The sequence below is a fragment of the Suricata suricatta genome, chromosome 12 (assembly GCF_006229205.1).
Source record: "Suricata suricatta isolate VVHF042 chromosome 12, meerkat_22Aug2017_6uvM2_HiC, whole genome shotgun sequence".
Taxonomy (NCBI): Eukaryota; Metazoa; Chordata; class Mammalia; order Carnivora; family Herpestidae; genus Suricata; species Suricata suricatta.
Window position 1 is genome coordinate 44,982,562 of NC_043711.1, and position 16,589 is coordinate 44,999,150.

The 16,589-nt window shown below is 44.9% G+C and overlaps 1 protein-coding gene across 1 annotated transcript in view; it reads left to right on the plus strand.

The window, feature by feature from the left end:
* Positions 1-16,210: 16,210 nt before the first annotated feature.
* The window catches only part of PDZRN3 (PDZ domain containing ring finger 3), a 237,373-nt gene continuing 236,994 nt past the window's right edge, over positions 16,211-16,589 (plus strand). Inside the window, exon 1 of the mRNA XM_029918283.1 lies at positions 16,211-16,587. Coding sequence (XP_029774143.1) covers positions 16,211-16,587 — 377 coding nt within the window. The remainder of the gene's footprint in view (positions 16,588-16,589) is intronic.

Consider the following 16,589-nt stretch of genomic DNA (forward strand, 5'->3'; position numbering starts at 1 on the left):
TTAAAACCAGGTCTGCTGCAAAAGATATGCCTTTGATATGGTGGTCACATATCTGCTTCAACCTTTACACACGCATGTGCACACTACTGGGGTATGTTCTATGAGGAGTGTGAGAAGAGTGCCTTTCTTTTCAACAGTATACAAGTTCACTTACAGAATGCTCAGGATCTTGAGAAAAAGATTCTGGATATGAAAGTGCAGAAGTCTCAAGAGAGGGATTAAGAGAGAAGACCAACTCTGAACAGAGAGAAAAATATAAAGGAATTAAGTAGGCCACACACATCTCTTAATGACTTGTGCTAAGGAAGCATCTAGATCTATCTGAATGTTTAGCCTCTCCGTTTGGACAAATGGAGAGGCTGGAGAAGGCAGAGGCACGTATTCATCTGCATGTGAATCTAAGATGTGAGTGTAGGGATTATCATTAACTTAAAAGAGTATAGGGCAGGCTTAATAAATCATATCACATACAGCCTCACAGGCTGAAAAGTACAGGGTTAAAATGCAAGTGATTTCAAAACCAAAGGCAAAGTACAAATCCATATGTTGCTCTGAAATGCAGAGACCACTCACTTTAGCAGATGTTTTGGCTGCTACGGAAGGAAGCCAGGTCCCTGGGTTTATGGGAATTCTGGGGCTGGGAAGTACGGAGACCCCACTTCTCCCTGGCTGCTTCTTCCTTATTCTATGACCAGCAGTATGGACCCAGCACCCCCGGTCAGGACCGTGACAGGACTCATGTTTGCCTCCACTACCTTGCTTTCCCCACAAAATTACAGTGTCCCGTGAGTAAGCCAGTTAAGAGCCATTTCTTTATTTTGTGTGTCTATGAATGTCAGACAGTATGTCAGTACACACAATATTGTTGCCTAGGGAAACTCCAGGTGACTTTGAGAGCATTCTTTAGTGGGAGGATCCATGGAGGATCTCGAGGAAGTGAGGCGAAGCTGACACGAAAAGTTAAGTAGGAGATAACCGGATGAGGGGTGGGTCACAGCATTGCTGCCAGAGAGAGCAGTGAAGGGAAGTTCCTGGCAGTGGGAAGAGGTTCTGGAAGGTGTGAGGAGACGGAGATGCTTAGAATAGCTGGCTAAGTTGTTCTAACGCCATGCTTCTCAGCTCAGAGTAATTTCTATCCCCAACAGATATTTGGCAATGGTTGGAAATATTTATAGTGGTCACAACTTGGGGAGTGGATGGTCCTGACAGGATGCTGCTGTTTAACATCCTACAACACACAGCCCAGCCTCCAAAAACAGAATTCTCCTCCCCATCACGTCAATAATGTTCAGGTTGAAGAGCTCTTCAACACAAGCCCCAAATACCATGGTTGCAACAAGGCAGATTTATTTTTTGTATTGATCAGCCCACGTGGCCTAAGTCACCTGATGCAATCAGCTCTGAAATGCCACGACTCTGGACTCCTTCTGTCTTGTTGCTCTGTACCCCCTAGAGCACAGGTTGGCAAACTTCTCTGAAGAGAAACAGACTGGCAGTACTTTGTCTTTGCAGGTCATATGGTTCTCTGTCACTTCTCCTTGTGTTCTATAGGGACCACATCACTTCTCCTTGTGTTCTATTCTCCAGAACTCAGAAAGACTAGAAATGTAGCTCTTGGCTGGGGAGTCACGGGCCCTGGGGAAACCCAGCCTTTTTTTTCCCCCCCTTAAACACAAGGGAAAATGGATTGTGAGGGGCAATTGGAAATGCCTGCCTTTGCTGCAGTACAGAACTAAGAGAGAAGCCCAAAATGAGGCTGGCAGGAGAGGCAGGGTGAGATCATGCCCAGCCTGAGAAGCGAGGTATAGGGTTACAATTCTTTCTCTTAAAAGAAATGGGAAACTGTTGAATGGTTATGAGCAGCAGTGGTTCAGAACCATTTTTCCATCTTAAAAAGATCACTCTGGCAGCGATGTGGAAACAGAAGGGGGCATGCCGGGATATAGAGAGACAACTTTGGAAAATGTTGCCATGGTCCAGGTAAGGGAGGTGGCAGCTGAGATGAGGAGGGTGGCAAAGACTTGAAGGAAATGGATGGGAAGGAGATTTGGAGGGGAGCGCCTGTAATTCTCTACAGATCAAACTCCCTTTTTAAAATTGAGGGTGAAAAGCAGTCTGGTTATTAACGTTTTAAAAAATGAAAGGCAAACTTGATCAGCATTTTCCATCTGATCTCGCCCCAACCGGTCCATGTCTGCCACTGTCCTCTTTTTCTTCCAGGACAGAAATGCCCCTTGTTGACCATCTTCTCTGGGGAAAAGCCATCCCTGTTCTCCCAAGCGTGAGCCTCTGGGCTGCAGTGACTCAGACCGTGGACACAGAGTTCACAAATCCAATTGTAATCAGTGGGCGATCCCGACACTTTACATAAGCAAAGCGAGGAAGCGGCATGTGTTTTGAGACTGACTGGCACCAAAGGAGACAAAAGCCTACAGTATAATTATGCCAAGCATATAATATGATGCAGTCGGTTGCTGTCTCCAATGTGCCCCACAGTGCAGCATGAAGGCTTTGCACAGAACAATGCTCCAGCCCTGCGTGTCCGTGCCCTTGGAAGCCTGAGAAGGCCACCGTACCTTCTCTTCCATCAAGCAAGAGTGTCATGGGCATTTATTGAGCAGCTACTGTATACCAGGGACTGTGCTTAATCATGGGGGTATAGAAGTGAGAATAAGACTTGACCTTATGATTTCTTCAATAAAATAGCTCTCTAGTTTCTGCCTTTCATCCTTGTAAACAAAGGATGATTAGGTGTCTCCCTGGTTTGTTTGAAATGGGCATCCATTAATGAGGGCATCTTCTCTGGCAATCCCATTAGAGGGCTCTAGAGACTTTGATTTTTACACTTAGCATTGTGGACACATTTATCCTTGAAAGACAGTGCCATCCAGCCATGTGCGTTCAACGGATTGCCTTCATGTCTGTTGGCACCATTTTTTTCCTAACGAGAAAGGACCTCACATTCTTCTGATGTTCATTTGTGTCTTGGATTGGTAAAATCGTTATGGGGACTAACTGGCTCATTCACAGGATAACAAATAACTCCGAGAGAGTAATGATTCATAGGGAGCTCTGACACAGCCTCTTCTTCCTCTCATTCCTTTCTGGTGAAGTGTGTCGGCAACGCTCCTTTTGGGTGTGACTCCATCACTCCGTGTTCATAGTCTGTGTACAAATACACTTGGGTCCTTGCATTTCAGGTGTCGAGGCAGACAATCTGGGCCAAGTTTGTAAAGATGAGAACTTTAGGAAGCAGAGACAGTGCAGGTCCACGGGGATGCTTATCCTCCTTATGGTCATTAAGTCAGTCTTAACGTCGTTTAGCTCAGAAAATGCCTGGCATTCTGCCAAGCACTTTCCATGGGCTTCCTAATTTAAATGGTACCCCATTTAATCTTCGTCTACCCTGTGAAACAGGTCCTAATAACATCTCCCTTACACAGATGAAGAAACTGATGTGAGTGACTTGCAAAGGTCAAAGAGACAGTAAGTGGTAGAACCAAAATTTAAACCTAAGTTTTCCAGATTCCCAGGTTTATAATACTCCACCGTCCCCTTCATTCCAAGTATCAACATGAATGCAACATCTACTTATTATGAGGTCTATATCACTCTGGTCTTAATGGGTTCAAGTTGAGCCGATCTTTGTCTTGCCCAAACGGTGGGGCATTCTTCTGTGAGAGCCGTTGGCAAACTAAGGCCTGCGGGCGAAATGCAGCCCTTTCGAAAACAGAGTTTTATTGGAATACAGCCACAGCCATTCACTTACATATTTTCTACAGCTGCTTTTGTGCCACAGTGCTACAGCTGAATAGTTGTGACAGAGGCGACATGGCCCACAGTGCCGCCAATATTTACTATCTGGGTTTTTCCAGAGAAAGTTTGCCAAGCCCCAATGTGGAGCACAATTCCTTGTATTGTCTCTGATGGAATTCTTTCTAATGGGTAGAATGGGTTTATTCACTGACTTAGGGTCAGTGTTACTATTAAATGTGTATGTATATGTTATTTAATTCAATTCATTTTTATCAACTGCCATGAAACAAAAAGGTCAGAAGTCCATCTGTAGGGGTTTCGGCATAAAGAGGAAAATGTACCATTCCCAGTTAAAGGGTGAAGTGTGGAACTTCTTTTGACTTTTCCCAAAAGTCATTTCTAAATTTTTCCCATAACTATAGTCTCCCCTCCCTCACTCCCCTTCCCCCTGCCCTTAACTGTAGTTTCGCTTTCTGTAGTTTCTGACCTTACACAACCCAAGGTCAACAGTGGTCATGAAAGCAGGTGACCATCCTTGTGGCACATGGTCAGAAGGTCGGCAGTAGCTTGACACTACATCAGGGTGCCTACATTGTTCACCTCACTTCCTGTCATCCACAGGTATTTTATCATCCCATATCACAAGAAGGGTGAGTCTAGGGGTGCCTAGGTGACTCAGTTAAGCATCCTACTTCAGCTTAGGTCATGATCTCACTATTCGTGGATTTAAGCTCTGTATCAGGCTCTGTGCTGACAGCTCAGAGCCTGGAGCCTGCTTTGGATTCTGTGTCTCCCCCTCACTCTGCCCTTGCCCTGCTTGCACTCTGTCTCTCTTTCTTTCAAAAGTAAATAAACATTAAAAAACAATTTTTAAAAGAAGGATGAGTCTAAAAATATTTTAAGGGAGAGAGACCACATTCCCATAACTTTTATAACAGTATATTGTTATAATCATTCAATTTTATTATTAGTTATTGTTAATCTCTGACTGTGCCTAATTTATAAATTAAATTTTATTATAGGTATGTAGGTATTGAGGGGGAAAACCCACAGTTTATATATAGGGTTTAGAACTACTCTTGGTTTCAGGCATCCCCTGGGGGTCTTGGAAGGTATCCCCTCAGGTAAGGGGGGCTCATGTCTCTGAAAGTATGTGCAATTCTTAGACTATCAGCCACACTTCCATTTACAAAGGATAGTCCCTGTAATAACAAAATCAAAACATTTGTTACAGAAGTTAGAAACACAATTTTGTTTATTTCCTACACTTTAAAGAACCGTCAGCCACTCTGTAGTTCTACAATAGGAAGAACACCCGAGCGAGCTCTCAGAGTGTGGCTTTATCTTCATCTTTGAGCTTACACAACCCGTGGATAAATTATACGTTACTGCAGAGATTCCCACCAATGACAAACCGACTCACTGTCCTCTGAGTTCTTTCATCTTTTTGGATTCAACTTCTAAGGCTCTCTGTATGCTGTCAAGATGGAGTGTGCTATTTGCCAAAATTACAGAGAGTATGCCAGCTTTTGGACACATTTTCCATTTTACCTGTATAGAAAAATGTTACCATTGCTGAAGTTTTTTCCATGATTGCTTTTTGCCCCTGTAGCAAGTAGCTCGTGGCCAGCCTTGTGAAATGTTTCATGTCTATTCCTGCACAGCCATGAAAATAGATGGAAAGGTTTAAGTGACTTTCGTGTGTTACAGTATAACAAACGATTATCCCGGAAACACCATACCATTGTAGGACTATTTTCAGTAATGTTTTGTTTTAGCTTTTACGTTGCCAAATGCCGGGTTGATCTGGGTACCGAAACCACACTTTCAAGTCAAGATTTCAAAGAACAGTCATGTCACATGACACGTTTCTCTTGGTTGGCTGACATCTCAAAAATGTTCTGCCTGAAGCCCTCCCAGATGAAGTTATTCTTCTGTTGTAAAAATGATAGAAAGGGAAGGCAAGGGGAATAAAAACCCTAAACAATGGGCAACTCTCTCTCTTTTTTAAGAGTGTGGGCAACTGTCTTTTTTATTTTAATACAATCAAATAGTATGTAAATGAAAAGCAATTGTGTGTCCTATGTTAGATGAGGAAGGGGCAGTTTGGAAGTCACTGGCTCAAGAATTGCAACTCTGTATCATTTGAGCTCTGACTCTGAGGAGGCCGTTGAAGGGGGTTATATTTCTCTGTAAAAAAGCCCTGATAGATGAAACGCCGAGCACAACTGGCTATTGGAGGCCCAAGGTGACAAGAGAAAGTGGTATCATACTGCGGGCTTTTGGTTGTCAAATCAGTGAACAATAGATGACACATGAAAGCCATTTAAATACTGTATCCTCATGGAGCGGGCAGCATTAGAGTGTGAGCCATCAGGCTTGCAAACAGAAGGTCGTATCTTCTCCCCCTGCAGCCCCCGCCTCTCCCCCCCAAGCCTAAAATAATAATTTCACACCTGTGTAAAGTCTTCAGGGGTTTCCACATATAAAAATTAGTTAATTAGCAATTATTACCGTATGTTAGGTGAGCACAGATTATTATTATCATAATTTTACAGACAGAGTAAATGAGAGTGATGGAGAAGGCGCCAGGAGAAAAATTATAATTAATGAATTCCTGGATCACAGGCCTGACCTGCAAAGAGGTTAAAGAGCTTGCTTGTTTTAATGAATACACTGTAAAGTGAAACTTAAATATTGGAAAAACAGATTTTGCAGGGCGCCTGGGTGGCTCACTTGGTTAAGCGTCCGACTTCGGCTCAGGTCAGGATCTCGCGGGTTCGTGAGTTCGAGCCCCTCGTCAGGGCTCTGTGTTGACAGCTCTGGATCCTGCTTCCGATCCTGTGTCTTTTTCTCTCTCTGCCCTTCCCCTGCTCATGCTCTGTCTCTCTGTCTCTCAAAAATAAATAAACATTTTACAAAAAAGAAAGAAAAACAGATTTTGCAAATTGAAAATGTCCTGTTTAGTACTGAAGTGAGGGTTGGGATTCTGGTTTTTATTTATGAATATTTCTTTTTATGATTTTTTTTTACCCTTCGATACCCCTGAGATGACTGAGTCATCTTATTCTTAACGGGGATTCAGTATGATCGAAGGATTCGCTTTCCAGATCACATTCTTTTCTCTTCTCCTTAGGAATAATCAAGAGTCTCTGAGGTTTTAGAAACCCGCAAAATATTTCTGGACCAATAAATATTTGGGTAATTTACATCAGCAGTCAGCCTATTTTATGAGTGTCCAAATGTAAGCCAAACACCATCCTAGGTCTTACGAATCTGGCACTCACCAACATGACAGGTATCTTTTGAACTTTAAAAATTTAAATTTGACTTTAGAAATTGTACCTTCATGTGATTTAGCTGAAGGAAGAGAGTCCACTTTGTATGAAGCCTTTCTGAATTTATAAGAAAGCATAATACATGTCCATAATCATGTGTATTTGTTTTCCTTTCACAGTTGATTGCTTCAAGTCAGGAAGGGTAAAACTGATAATGGTTAGGGAGGCTGACTGACTCTTTTGAAATTCATTCCAAGACAATGGTTTTATTTTATTTATTTTATTTATTTTATTTTTTAAAGTAGTTTATTGTCAAATTGGTTTCCATACAACACCCTGTGCTCTTCCCCACAAGTGCCCTCCTCCATCACCACCACCTCTTTTCTCTCTTCCCCCTTTTCCTTCAACCCTCAGTTCGTTTTCAGTATTCAATAGTCTCTCAAGTTTTGCATCCATCTCTCTCCCCAACTCTCTTTCCCTCTTCCCCTCCCCCTGGTCCTCCATTAGGTTTCTCCTGTTCTCCTGTTAGACCTATGAGTGCAAACATATGGTATCTGTCCTTCTCTGCCTGACTTATTTCACTTAGCATGACACCCTCGAGGTCCATCCACTTTCCTATAAAGACAATGGTTTTAAATTAAAAAATATATATCTATATATTACATACAATGCTTCTCCCTCCACCCTAGGATGAGTGACGACTTCTGTAGTAAGACCATAGTGGGCATATACGTTTGGCCATTCCGGCATCTCTTTGGAGAACGACTACCTCCCCTACCCTCATTTCTTGTGGCCTGGGTGAGTTTGCGCCCACTCTCTGGTTCAGGAGTGGACAGACAACCTAAGGCAGCCCAAGCGTCATGCCTTGGAAATGTGCTAGAACTACTAGAAAAAGAATGTTCTGTCTGCTGGGGTTGATAGGCTCATGACATGCAAACCTGGGCTGCAGGGGTTATCTGTCTAATCACGTGGGGAGAGTGTGCCTAAGAAAGAAGCCCATCCCAGGGAGAGTAGAGCCGATTCTTAACACGTTCCTGTTAGCGCCAGGATTCAGGTGCCTGAAGCCATTTTTTACCTCCTGGACTTTTCATTGATGTGGCCTTGTCTTTTTTTTTTCTTGTTAAATGCCTGAGTCACTGTGAATGGACTTTCAGAAACTTGGTGGTAAAACGAGTTCTAATGCAATTTGAATCAATAATTTTGTTTAAATATAGTTTTTGGTATGGATGAGAAAATAGTTTAATAGATATAAGTTTAACAGATATAGATAATAGCTTAATATAATTTTGAAGGGTGCTTGGGTGTCTTAGTTGGTTAAGCATTCGACTTCGGCTTAGGTCATGATCTCACTGCTCATGAGTTCAGCCCATCTCATGACTTCCAGTCTGTGTTGGGCTCTGTGCTGTCAGCTCAGAGTCTGGAGCCTGCTTCGGGTTCTGTGTCCGTCTCTCTCTGCCCCTCCCCCCCCCTCTCTCTCTCTCTCTCTCTCTCTCTCTCTCTCTCTCTCTCTCAAAAATAAACATTAAAAACCATTTTTAATAAATACCATTAAAAAAAAGCTTAAGCATCATATAGACACATGCGGAGTGCTCTCTGTGTATTTAATATCTATCATTCCATTCTTCCTTATTAAGAGAACCCTGTTAATATTTTTGTATTTTTATGACATCTTTATTGAATACTTGGTATATGAGATACATTTCACGTACCATGAAATTCACGCTTTTATTTTTTTTTAAGTTTATTTATTTATTTTGAGAAAAAGCACAAAGTGAGTTAGAGAGAGAGAGAATCCCAAGCAGGCTCTCCATTATCAGCGCAAAGCCCAATGCGGGCCTCAAACTCATGAACTGTGAGATCATGACCTGAGCCAAACTCAAGAGTCAGACACTTAACCAAATGAGCCACCTGGGTGCCCCAAAATTCACCCTCTTAAAGTATACAATCCAGTGGCTTTTAATACATTCGCAAAGTTATGTAACCATCCGTATGATTTATTTTAGAACATTTTCATCACCTCAAAAAGAAATCCCATATCCATCCCATTTCTCCTCCTCTCAGCTTCTGACAAGCTCTAATCTTATTTGTGTCTCTGCAGATTCTATATAAAGAGAATCACACAATTATGTAGGCTTTTGTGTTTGCCTTCTTTCACTCAGAATAATGTTTTCAATGTAACCCACATTATAGCATGAATCAGTACTTTGTTCCTTTTTCTGGTGACTGATATTCCACTATATGCTAATTTTGCTTACACATTCATCAGTTGATGGATACTTGGGATGTTTAAACTTTATGACTATCATAGATAATGCCGCCACGAACATTCATGTGTAAGTTTGTGGTTTCAGTTCTCTTGGTTATACAGGTAGAAGTGGATCTGCTGGGTCATCTGGTCACCCAGTGTAGAACATTCTGTATAGGTGCCACACTTTCCAGAGTGGCTGTTCCATGTTACAAACCTGCACGCAGTGTATGAGGGTCCCAGTTCCTCCATATCTTTGTCTATACTTTACATTGTCTGTCTTTTTGACATTAGCCATACTAGTGGATATCAAATGATATCTCACAATATACACCTGAAAGCAGTGTGCCCTCATGACAGACTTTATTTCACAAGTCGTCTTTGCATGTAGGGATTGTTGCTGAAATGTAAGAGAAAGCACTTGGATGGGATTTCCAGAAAGGTCCTAAGGAAGGCTCAATTAGAGGGGTAATTTTTGGTCTTTCCTCCATCCTTCTCTTTTCTTCTTGGACTGGTTGGATCTGCAGTGGACATCGTGGTCCACAAAGTGAGCAGAGAGGCCAGGCCCTATGACAGTGGACTAGGAAGATGAAAGAATCCTAAGTCTTTGATGTCTTGGAAGCTAGTGTATCAGCTCTGTGAGCAGGGGAGAGCCACGAGAGGGAAGGAACCAGGGCACCAAATGACCACACGGATCTCTATACTGGACAAGAGTAAGAAAAACATTCTGTAGTCTTAGGTCTTAGAGAATTTGGAATTTCCTTACCCTAACTGAATTGTATATACATACACATCCATGTTTATATAAAATCACAGACGTTACCCCTAGGTCAGTCAGTGACCCGAAGTTAACGCTCGCCTCCTGACATTTGATCCAATCTTTTCTCTGTGGTACTAGGTTGTAAGGATAACCAAGCATATATAAGTACCGTATGTTTCATCATAGGTATTTATGAAGTCATTGAGGGGTGCTTGGGTGACTCAGCTAAGTGTCTGACTTTGGCTCAGGTCATGATCTCATGGCTTGTGGCTTCCAGCCCTATGTCAGGCTCTGTGCTGATGGCTCAGTGCCTGGAGCCTACTTTGGATCCTGTCTCTCTCTCTGCCCCTCTACCCCCCCCAAATATAAATAAACATTTATAAAAAATTTTAAAAAAGTCATCTAACTTCTTTGAGCTTTCATGTCCCCTTTTGATAATGAGTAGTTTGGACTGGATACGCTATTGATACATTTGTTTTAGTATGAGAACTGTTGGTCTGTCCATTCAGTTGGCAACTATGGGGGCCCTGTGAACTCACTATTGCAAGAGCTAGGTCCAGTGTCCTTTTTCATACGTCTTATATTCTGTGCTCTCTAAAAGACAGGGGATCAGTATTTGTGGGATAAAAGAAAAGCTCCCTTCTAGCTCCAAATTGTCTACAGTGTCACAAGTCTTTGGAATCACGTGTCTCTCTCACACACACACACACACACACACACGCACATTTTCTGTTAAAAAAGAAAAAAAGACACTCAGTTCACAACTAGATAGTGACCCAGCTCTTCCTGTGGGAGTTGGCTGTTCAAAATTCAGAATAGATTTTGTTGGGGAACAATGTTCTACATGATGATGGGCCACAAATGGCTATTTAATCCATAGTGTGATACACATACCTCATATGCAGGCATCAGTCTGTGCCCAGGATTTTAGAAGCAGGAACTTACATTGAGCAGCAAGAGGGATCACTTTGTCCAACATTTATTAAGTCTCTACTGAGTGTTAAATATGTGGGGGGAAAATGTGGATATGGAAGCCCTGCTCTAGAATAGAATGGGGCTGGAGGGTTGGACGTTTATCTAGCTGTGCCCCTCTGCTGCCAACACCTATCCATGCCACCCAGCTCTCTCAGATCATTTGAAACCCTTTGGTCTGTGTGCTGGGCTAGCCCTGGATGTTTGGACACTACCCACTTTTCCACCTTCACTCAATTCTATTCTTCCCTCTTCTCACCCTGTTTAGGTTCTAGCCAAGTTCTGTCTAACTTACACCAAGTGCTTAACTACTTCTGCCTGGAATGTTCTCCCACTGACTATAGTTGGCTCATTCTCGCCCTTCAGACAACAACTCCCACTTCTCCTCTCATCAGACTTCTCTATTTGGAATGGGCTCCTCTAATTTCTCTCCAGCACAGCAGCTTGGTGCATAGTATTTACAGCAGGGCTTCTCAAACTTTAAATGCATGCATACCACTTGGGGACACCGTTACAATGCAGATTCTAACTCAGAGCATCCAGGAGGGAGCCCGAGATCCTGTTGTTCCAGCAGGCCTCCAGGTGGTGCCATGCTTCTGACCACACTCTGATCAGCACTGCCGTAGTGGACTTCCAACATGCCGTTCTCGTGGTGCCGGGAAGGTATTTGTTTTTGATACTTGCAAGCTGCACCCTGGAATGAGGGCTCCATACGGCAGCATTGGCCATCTGGTTCACCCCTATCACCCCAGTGCCACAACACCATCTTCCTAGGATCCAGAAGCTACGCATTAACTATTGGATAAATGAAGACATTCTGAGTGTGATGACTGTTACACATGGGAACACACATGGTGCTAAAGAAGCTTGTCGCATCTGAAGGAACAGGGAGGGAGGGCTCACCGCTGTGCAGCCCAGACCCTTGCACAGATTTTTAAGGAGCCTGTTCACAACTCCCCCCGAGGCCAATGCCTCCCACGGTGGTAGCTCATCTGGATTTAGCCAAATTTTCAAGTCTCTAGGATAAAAAGTTACCTATTCTTCTCCCTACCTATGGCCAAATGGAACGCCCCAGGCCCCAGAATGGCTGACGTTGGTTATGTTAGGAGGCAGGCAATCTGCTGGAAATGCGTCACACCTGTTTACCTGTGACTAATAATACATCTTATTACTCTCTGGTGGTACTTGTACTTGTAGTTGGTCAAAAAAATGTTTATTAACCAAATTTGAATGGTAGTATTTCAGGTAGTAGAATGTAAGGAGCTAAGCCTAGGGAAGCTGCCACCAAAAAAATAAAAAATCCTTGACTTTTTTGCTTGCTCTAATACTGAACACATAAATTACCTAAAGCTTAGGGAAGCTGAGGGTTGAGAGAGGGAAGGGGCAGGTGACGCATGTGGGCGGCATGGAGTGACTTTTTACATCCCTTGTGAGGTAGTAACCCCCGAGTTAAGGGTTATGTAGGAAGTAGCACAGTGCTCACAGAGGTGAGGTGTGAGGGTTGGGGAATCCTCTGTCTATACTCTTGGCTATCTTGATAACTTACATAATCTCTGTTAACCTCAGTTTCTTCATCTGTAAACTGGAGCTAACAACACACGTATTTCGTAATGTGCTGTGAGGGTTAATAAAACACTGACAGTCAAGTAGTGAGCACAAGGCTTGGAATGCACAACTAGCTCAAAATAGGGCAGACATTATTATCTGATTAAATCCGACAGAAGAGACCGTAAGAACAAAATTCAAAATCAGGGTGATGGTGAACATAGCATTCCAGTGAGGCTTGGGATCACTTTGGCTTAGGAAGGGCCAAATCAGAATGTAAGAGGAAGGTGTGAAGGCAAAGATGGTGGAGGCCATAAAATTATTTGCAGGGGCACCTGGGTGGCTCAGTGGGGTTGGATGTCTCACATTAGCTCAGGTCATGATCTCGTGTTTTGTGAGTTGGAGCCCCACATCGGGCTCAGCCTGTCAGCACAAGAGTCTGCTTCGGGATCCTCTGTCCCCCTCTCTGTCCCTACCCGACTTGTGCTCTCCCCAAACTAAATATAAAAAAAATAATCTTTTGCAAAATGACAGATCCATCTGTCCCCAAGGATTCACATTTATCAACAGTTTTGCGACTGTTGTGTGAGTATCTCATGCAGGTCAGAAAGGCTAGCTGGGTTTCTCACAGGGCCTGTGATACCAAACATCAACGGTCCTAAACTTCTATTTACGCTTACGAGTGTGCTGCCTCAGCTTTCCAATGCAACACCGCTCTCACTGCTGCCTTCACTAGGTCATTCTACTGCTAGCAGGGGATGTGGGCTGCTAGCACTTGCCGGACTTCAGCAATTAATGAGAGGTTGCCCTAAACCAGCGGTTCTCAATCTAGGGCAATTTTGTCCCCAGGGGACATTGGCACTATCTAGTTGTCACAGCTGGGGGTTGGGGGTGAGGATGGGGTTGCCACTGGCATCTAGTGGGTAGTAGCCAGAGATGCTGCTGAACATTGTTCACTGGACAGAACAAGCCCCCACAACAAAGCATTACTTGACTATCAGTAGTGCCAAGGTTGAGAAACCTTGCCCTAAACTGTACATGTTTTTTTTTCTTAATTTTTAAACATTTATTTATTATTGAGAGACAGAGACAGAGCATGGGCTGGGAAGGGGCAGAGATAGGGGGAGACACAGAATCCAAAGTAGGTTCCAGGCTCCGAGCTGTCAGCACAGAGCCCAACACAGGGCTCGAACCCACAAACCGTGAGATCATGACCTGAGCCTAAGTTTGTTGCTTAACCGACTGAGCCACCTGGGTGGTTTTTTCAACCTTTCCAGTCCTCAGCCCTGCTGTTAAATTAAGCCATTAAAAAATACGCATGGTCCGCCAACTCTGACATTCCAGGCGGTGTTTTTTGATTCTGACCTCCAAAATTTTTGATACTAAAATTAACCAATATGGAGTGGCTCCAACAGACTTTGCTTTTGCCTAAAGAGGCTGATCTGCCCTACCCTGCAGCTTCTCTCCGGCCTCAGCTGTAGCATTTTATCAACAGCCTCTCAGGCGGCTGCAGGGGGAGGTGGTGGTGGGTGGCTCCTAAAAGAAGCGGACACCGAAAGCAAGCACTGACTTCCCATTTATGGTGTATGATGAGCTTTCCCTGTTTCTCAAAACCAGTTTGGTTTGAAGATTATCCCCCTGTTGACACTAGCCCACCCTGTGAAACTGACAAGCCCACACACCTTTGTTGAAAAGAATGTTTCTTACTCATTATCTGAGAACCTGTGAGCTGCTTAATAAATACACTGATGGAGGATTCCTGGCACATGCTTATCTGAACAAAGGCCAATTATATTCCACCCCATGTTCTATCAAAGAAATGCATTAATTGATTACAGCAATGAAAAGAAAGACTCTACCACAAACAGACAGCAAATGCCACCAACACTGATTAAAGAACACTGTCCAGTGACCTCAACGATGCATTGAAAAACCTAGTCTCGGGGACAACTTTTTAAATGTCAGTTCAAAACAAGTAATCCTATGGACATCAAGGCAATCCTTTCATTCTGGTGGAGCAGTTAACTAGGGAAGGTCATGGGTCTTTAGCAGACAGATAAAGGAGAGAAGTAAAAGCAATTAGACAAAATGGATGTTGTAATCCCACTTTCTAGACCTCAGAGCCACACCAAACACAGAGATCCAACTTCCACTTCACTATTCAGAAACTGGAGCAGTTTCTCATTTGGAGAATGTGAATTCCATCTCTTGATTTCTTTTTCACTGGTGCTAACTACCTCTATAACCTCGGTGGGGGGGGGGGGGGAGTTGGAGACAATCACCAAATCCATGGACCATGCTATGTATTTTATCATCTAACTTGGAATCCCAAACTACAAGTCTCACTACACGGCTTGAAAAACTGCCCCAGAGCAGAAGGGAAAAAAAGTCCAGATTGAGGGATGGCTACTTTCCAATCAGGTGGAGGTAAAGCACTGGAAGCATCAGCCTCTTTTTGGAAGCTCTTTTAACTTGGAGATTCTCAGGCCCCGCCCCAGACCGACTGGATCAGACTCTACATCCACCTTAAAATTTGAGAAATACTGCTCTAGGAGACCTGACAGGTCTTTTATTTATTTATTTTTTTCCTTCTCCCAGCCTGAGTTTCCCCTAAGTGGAAAATGGAAATATAACAAAGCAACATTTGTGTATAACGAAGGGGGGAAAAACGGACGGAACACAGTTCAAATGATTGTGGATGTGGGGGCGGGTTAAGAGGAACTTCTCTAAGATCTACACTTGTACGACTTATCGCTTTGCAGCACCAGCGTTCCTTCTTTTGCAATGCAGTAAAACAATTTTTAAATGGTGCTAACGCGCTCTCACAACATCGCACGTATGGTTTTTAAAGAGACCGATTTAGAAGCGCAGACACTTGAGAGGTGTTCAGTGAAGTGGACGGAGCCAGCCCTCCAGCCTCTCCCGCTCTGACAGCCTGTGAGCTGCTCTCCTCCCTGCAAATTCCCCCCTGTAGATTCGCTCTCTGGTCTCGGAATCCTCGGCCTGCCCAAACCCAGGGGTCCACGGAACCTCTGGTCGGAACTGCAGTTGCAGGAGCGATCCGCAGGCTCTGTAACTTTCCCTGGAATGAAATAAATATAGACCGTAAGTGCGGAGATAGCGGGCCCCAAAAATATTTTTCGTTCTCCGCAATCAGCCAAGAAAAGAGAAGGCGGGGGAGGGGAGTTAAGTCACGATCTGTCGCGGAATGGGCTCCCAGAGAATTCTGGTGGGCGGCAGCAGCAGCCGCAGCTCCAAACTTGGTGTACTTTTTTTGGCCTGTGTTGGTACGCTATAGCAAAAACTGCAAGAGAGCAGAGAGGAGTCGCCGGAGAGAAGGGCTCAGACTGGCGTCCTGGGCGGGCCAGTTCTCTCGGGGAGCCTCGGGGTCTCCCCATCCTCCTCGGCCTCTTTCTTGTGGCAGGGGGCGGGCCGGAGGCAGCCGAGTCAGGATGTGCGTGCGCACGCGCTCGCGCATATACGGCTGGAGGAGTCCTGTTCCTCGGGCATTTTCCGAGGAAGTCTGGAGCAATTAGGCTCAGTCCAGGGAGAGCGAGCGAGCAAGCGGGAGGCGCAGCCGGCGCGTCTGGGCTGCCTCGCAGGGAGGGAGGGGGCGGCCGCCCGCCCGCCCGGCGGCGACCCCGGGCGGCCACCATGGGCTTCGAGCTGGACCGCTTCGACGGCGACGTGGACCCGGACCTGAAGTGCGCGCTGTGCCACAAGGTCCTGGAGGACCCGCTGACCACGCCGTGCGGCCACGTCTTCTGCGCCGGCTGCGTGTTGCCCTGGGTGGTGCAGGAGGGCAGCTGCCCGGCGCGCTGCCGCGGTCGCCTGTCGGCCAAGGAGCTCAACCACGTCCTGCCGCTCAAGCGCCTCATCCTCAAGCTGGACATCAAGTGCGCGCACGCCGCGCGCGGCTGCGGCCGGGTGGTCAAGCTGCAGCAGCTGCCAGAGCACCTCGAGCGCTGCGACTTCGCGCCCGCGCGCTGCCGCCACGCGGGTTGCGGCCAGGTGCTGCTGCGGCGCGACGTGG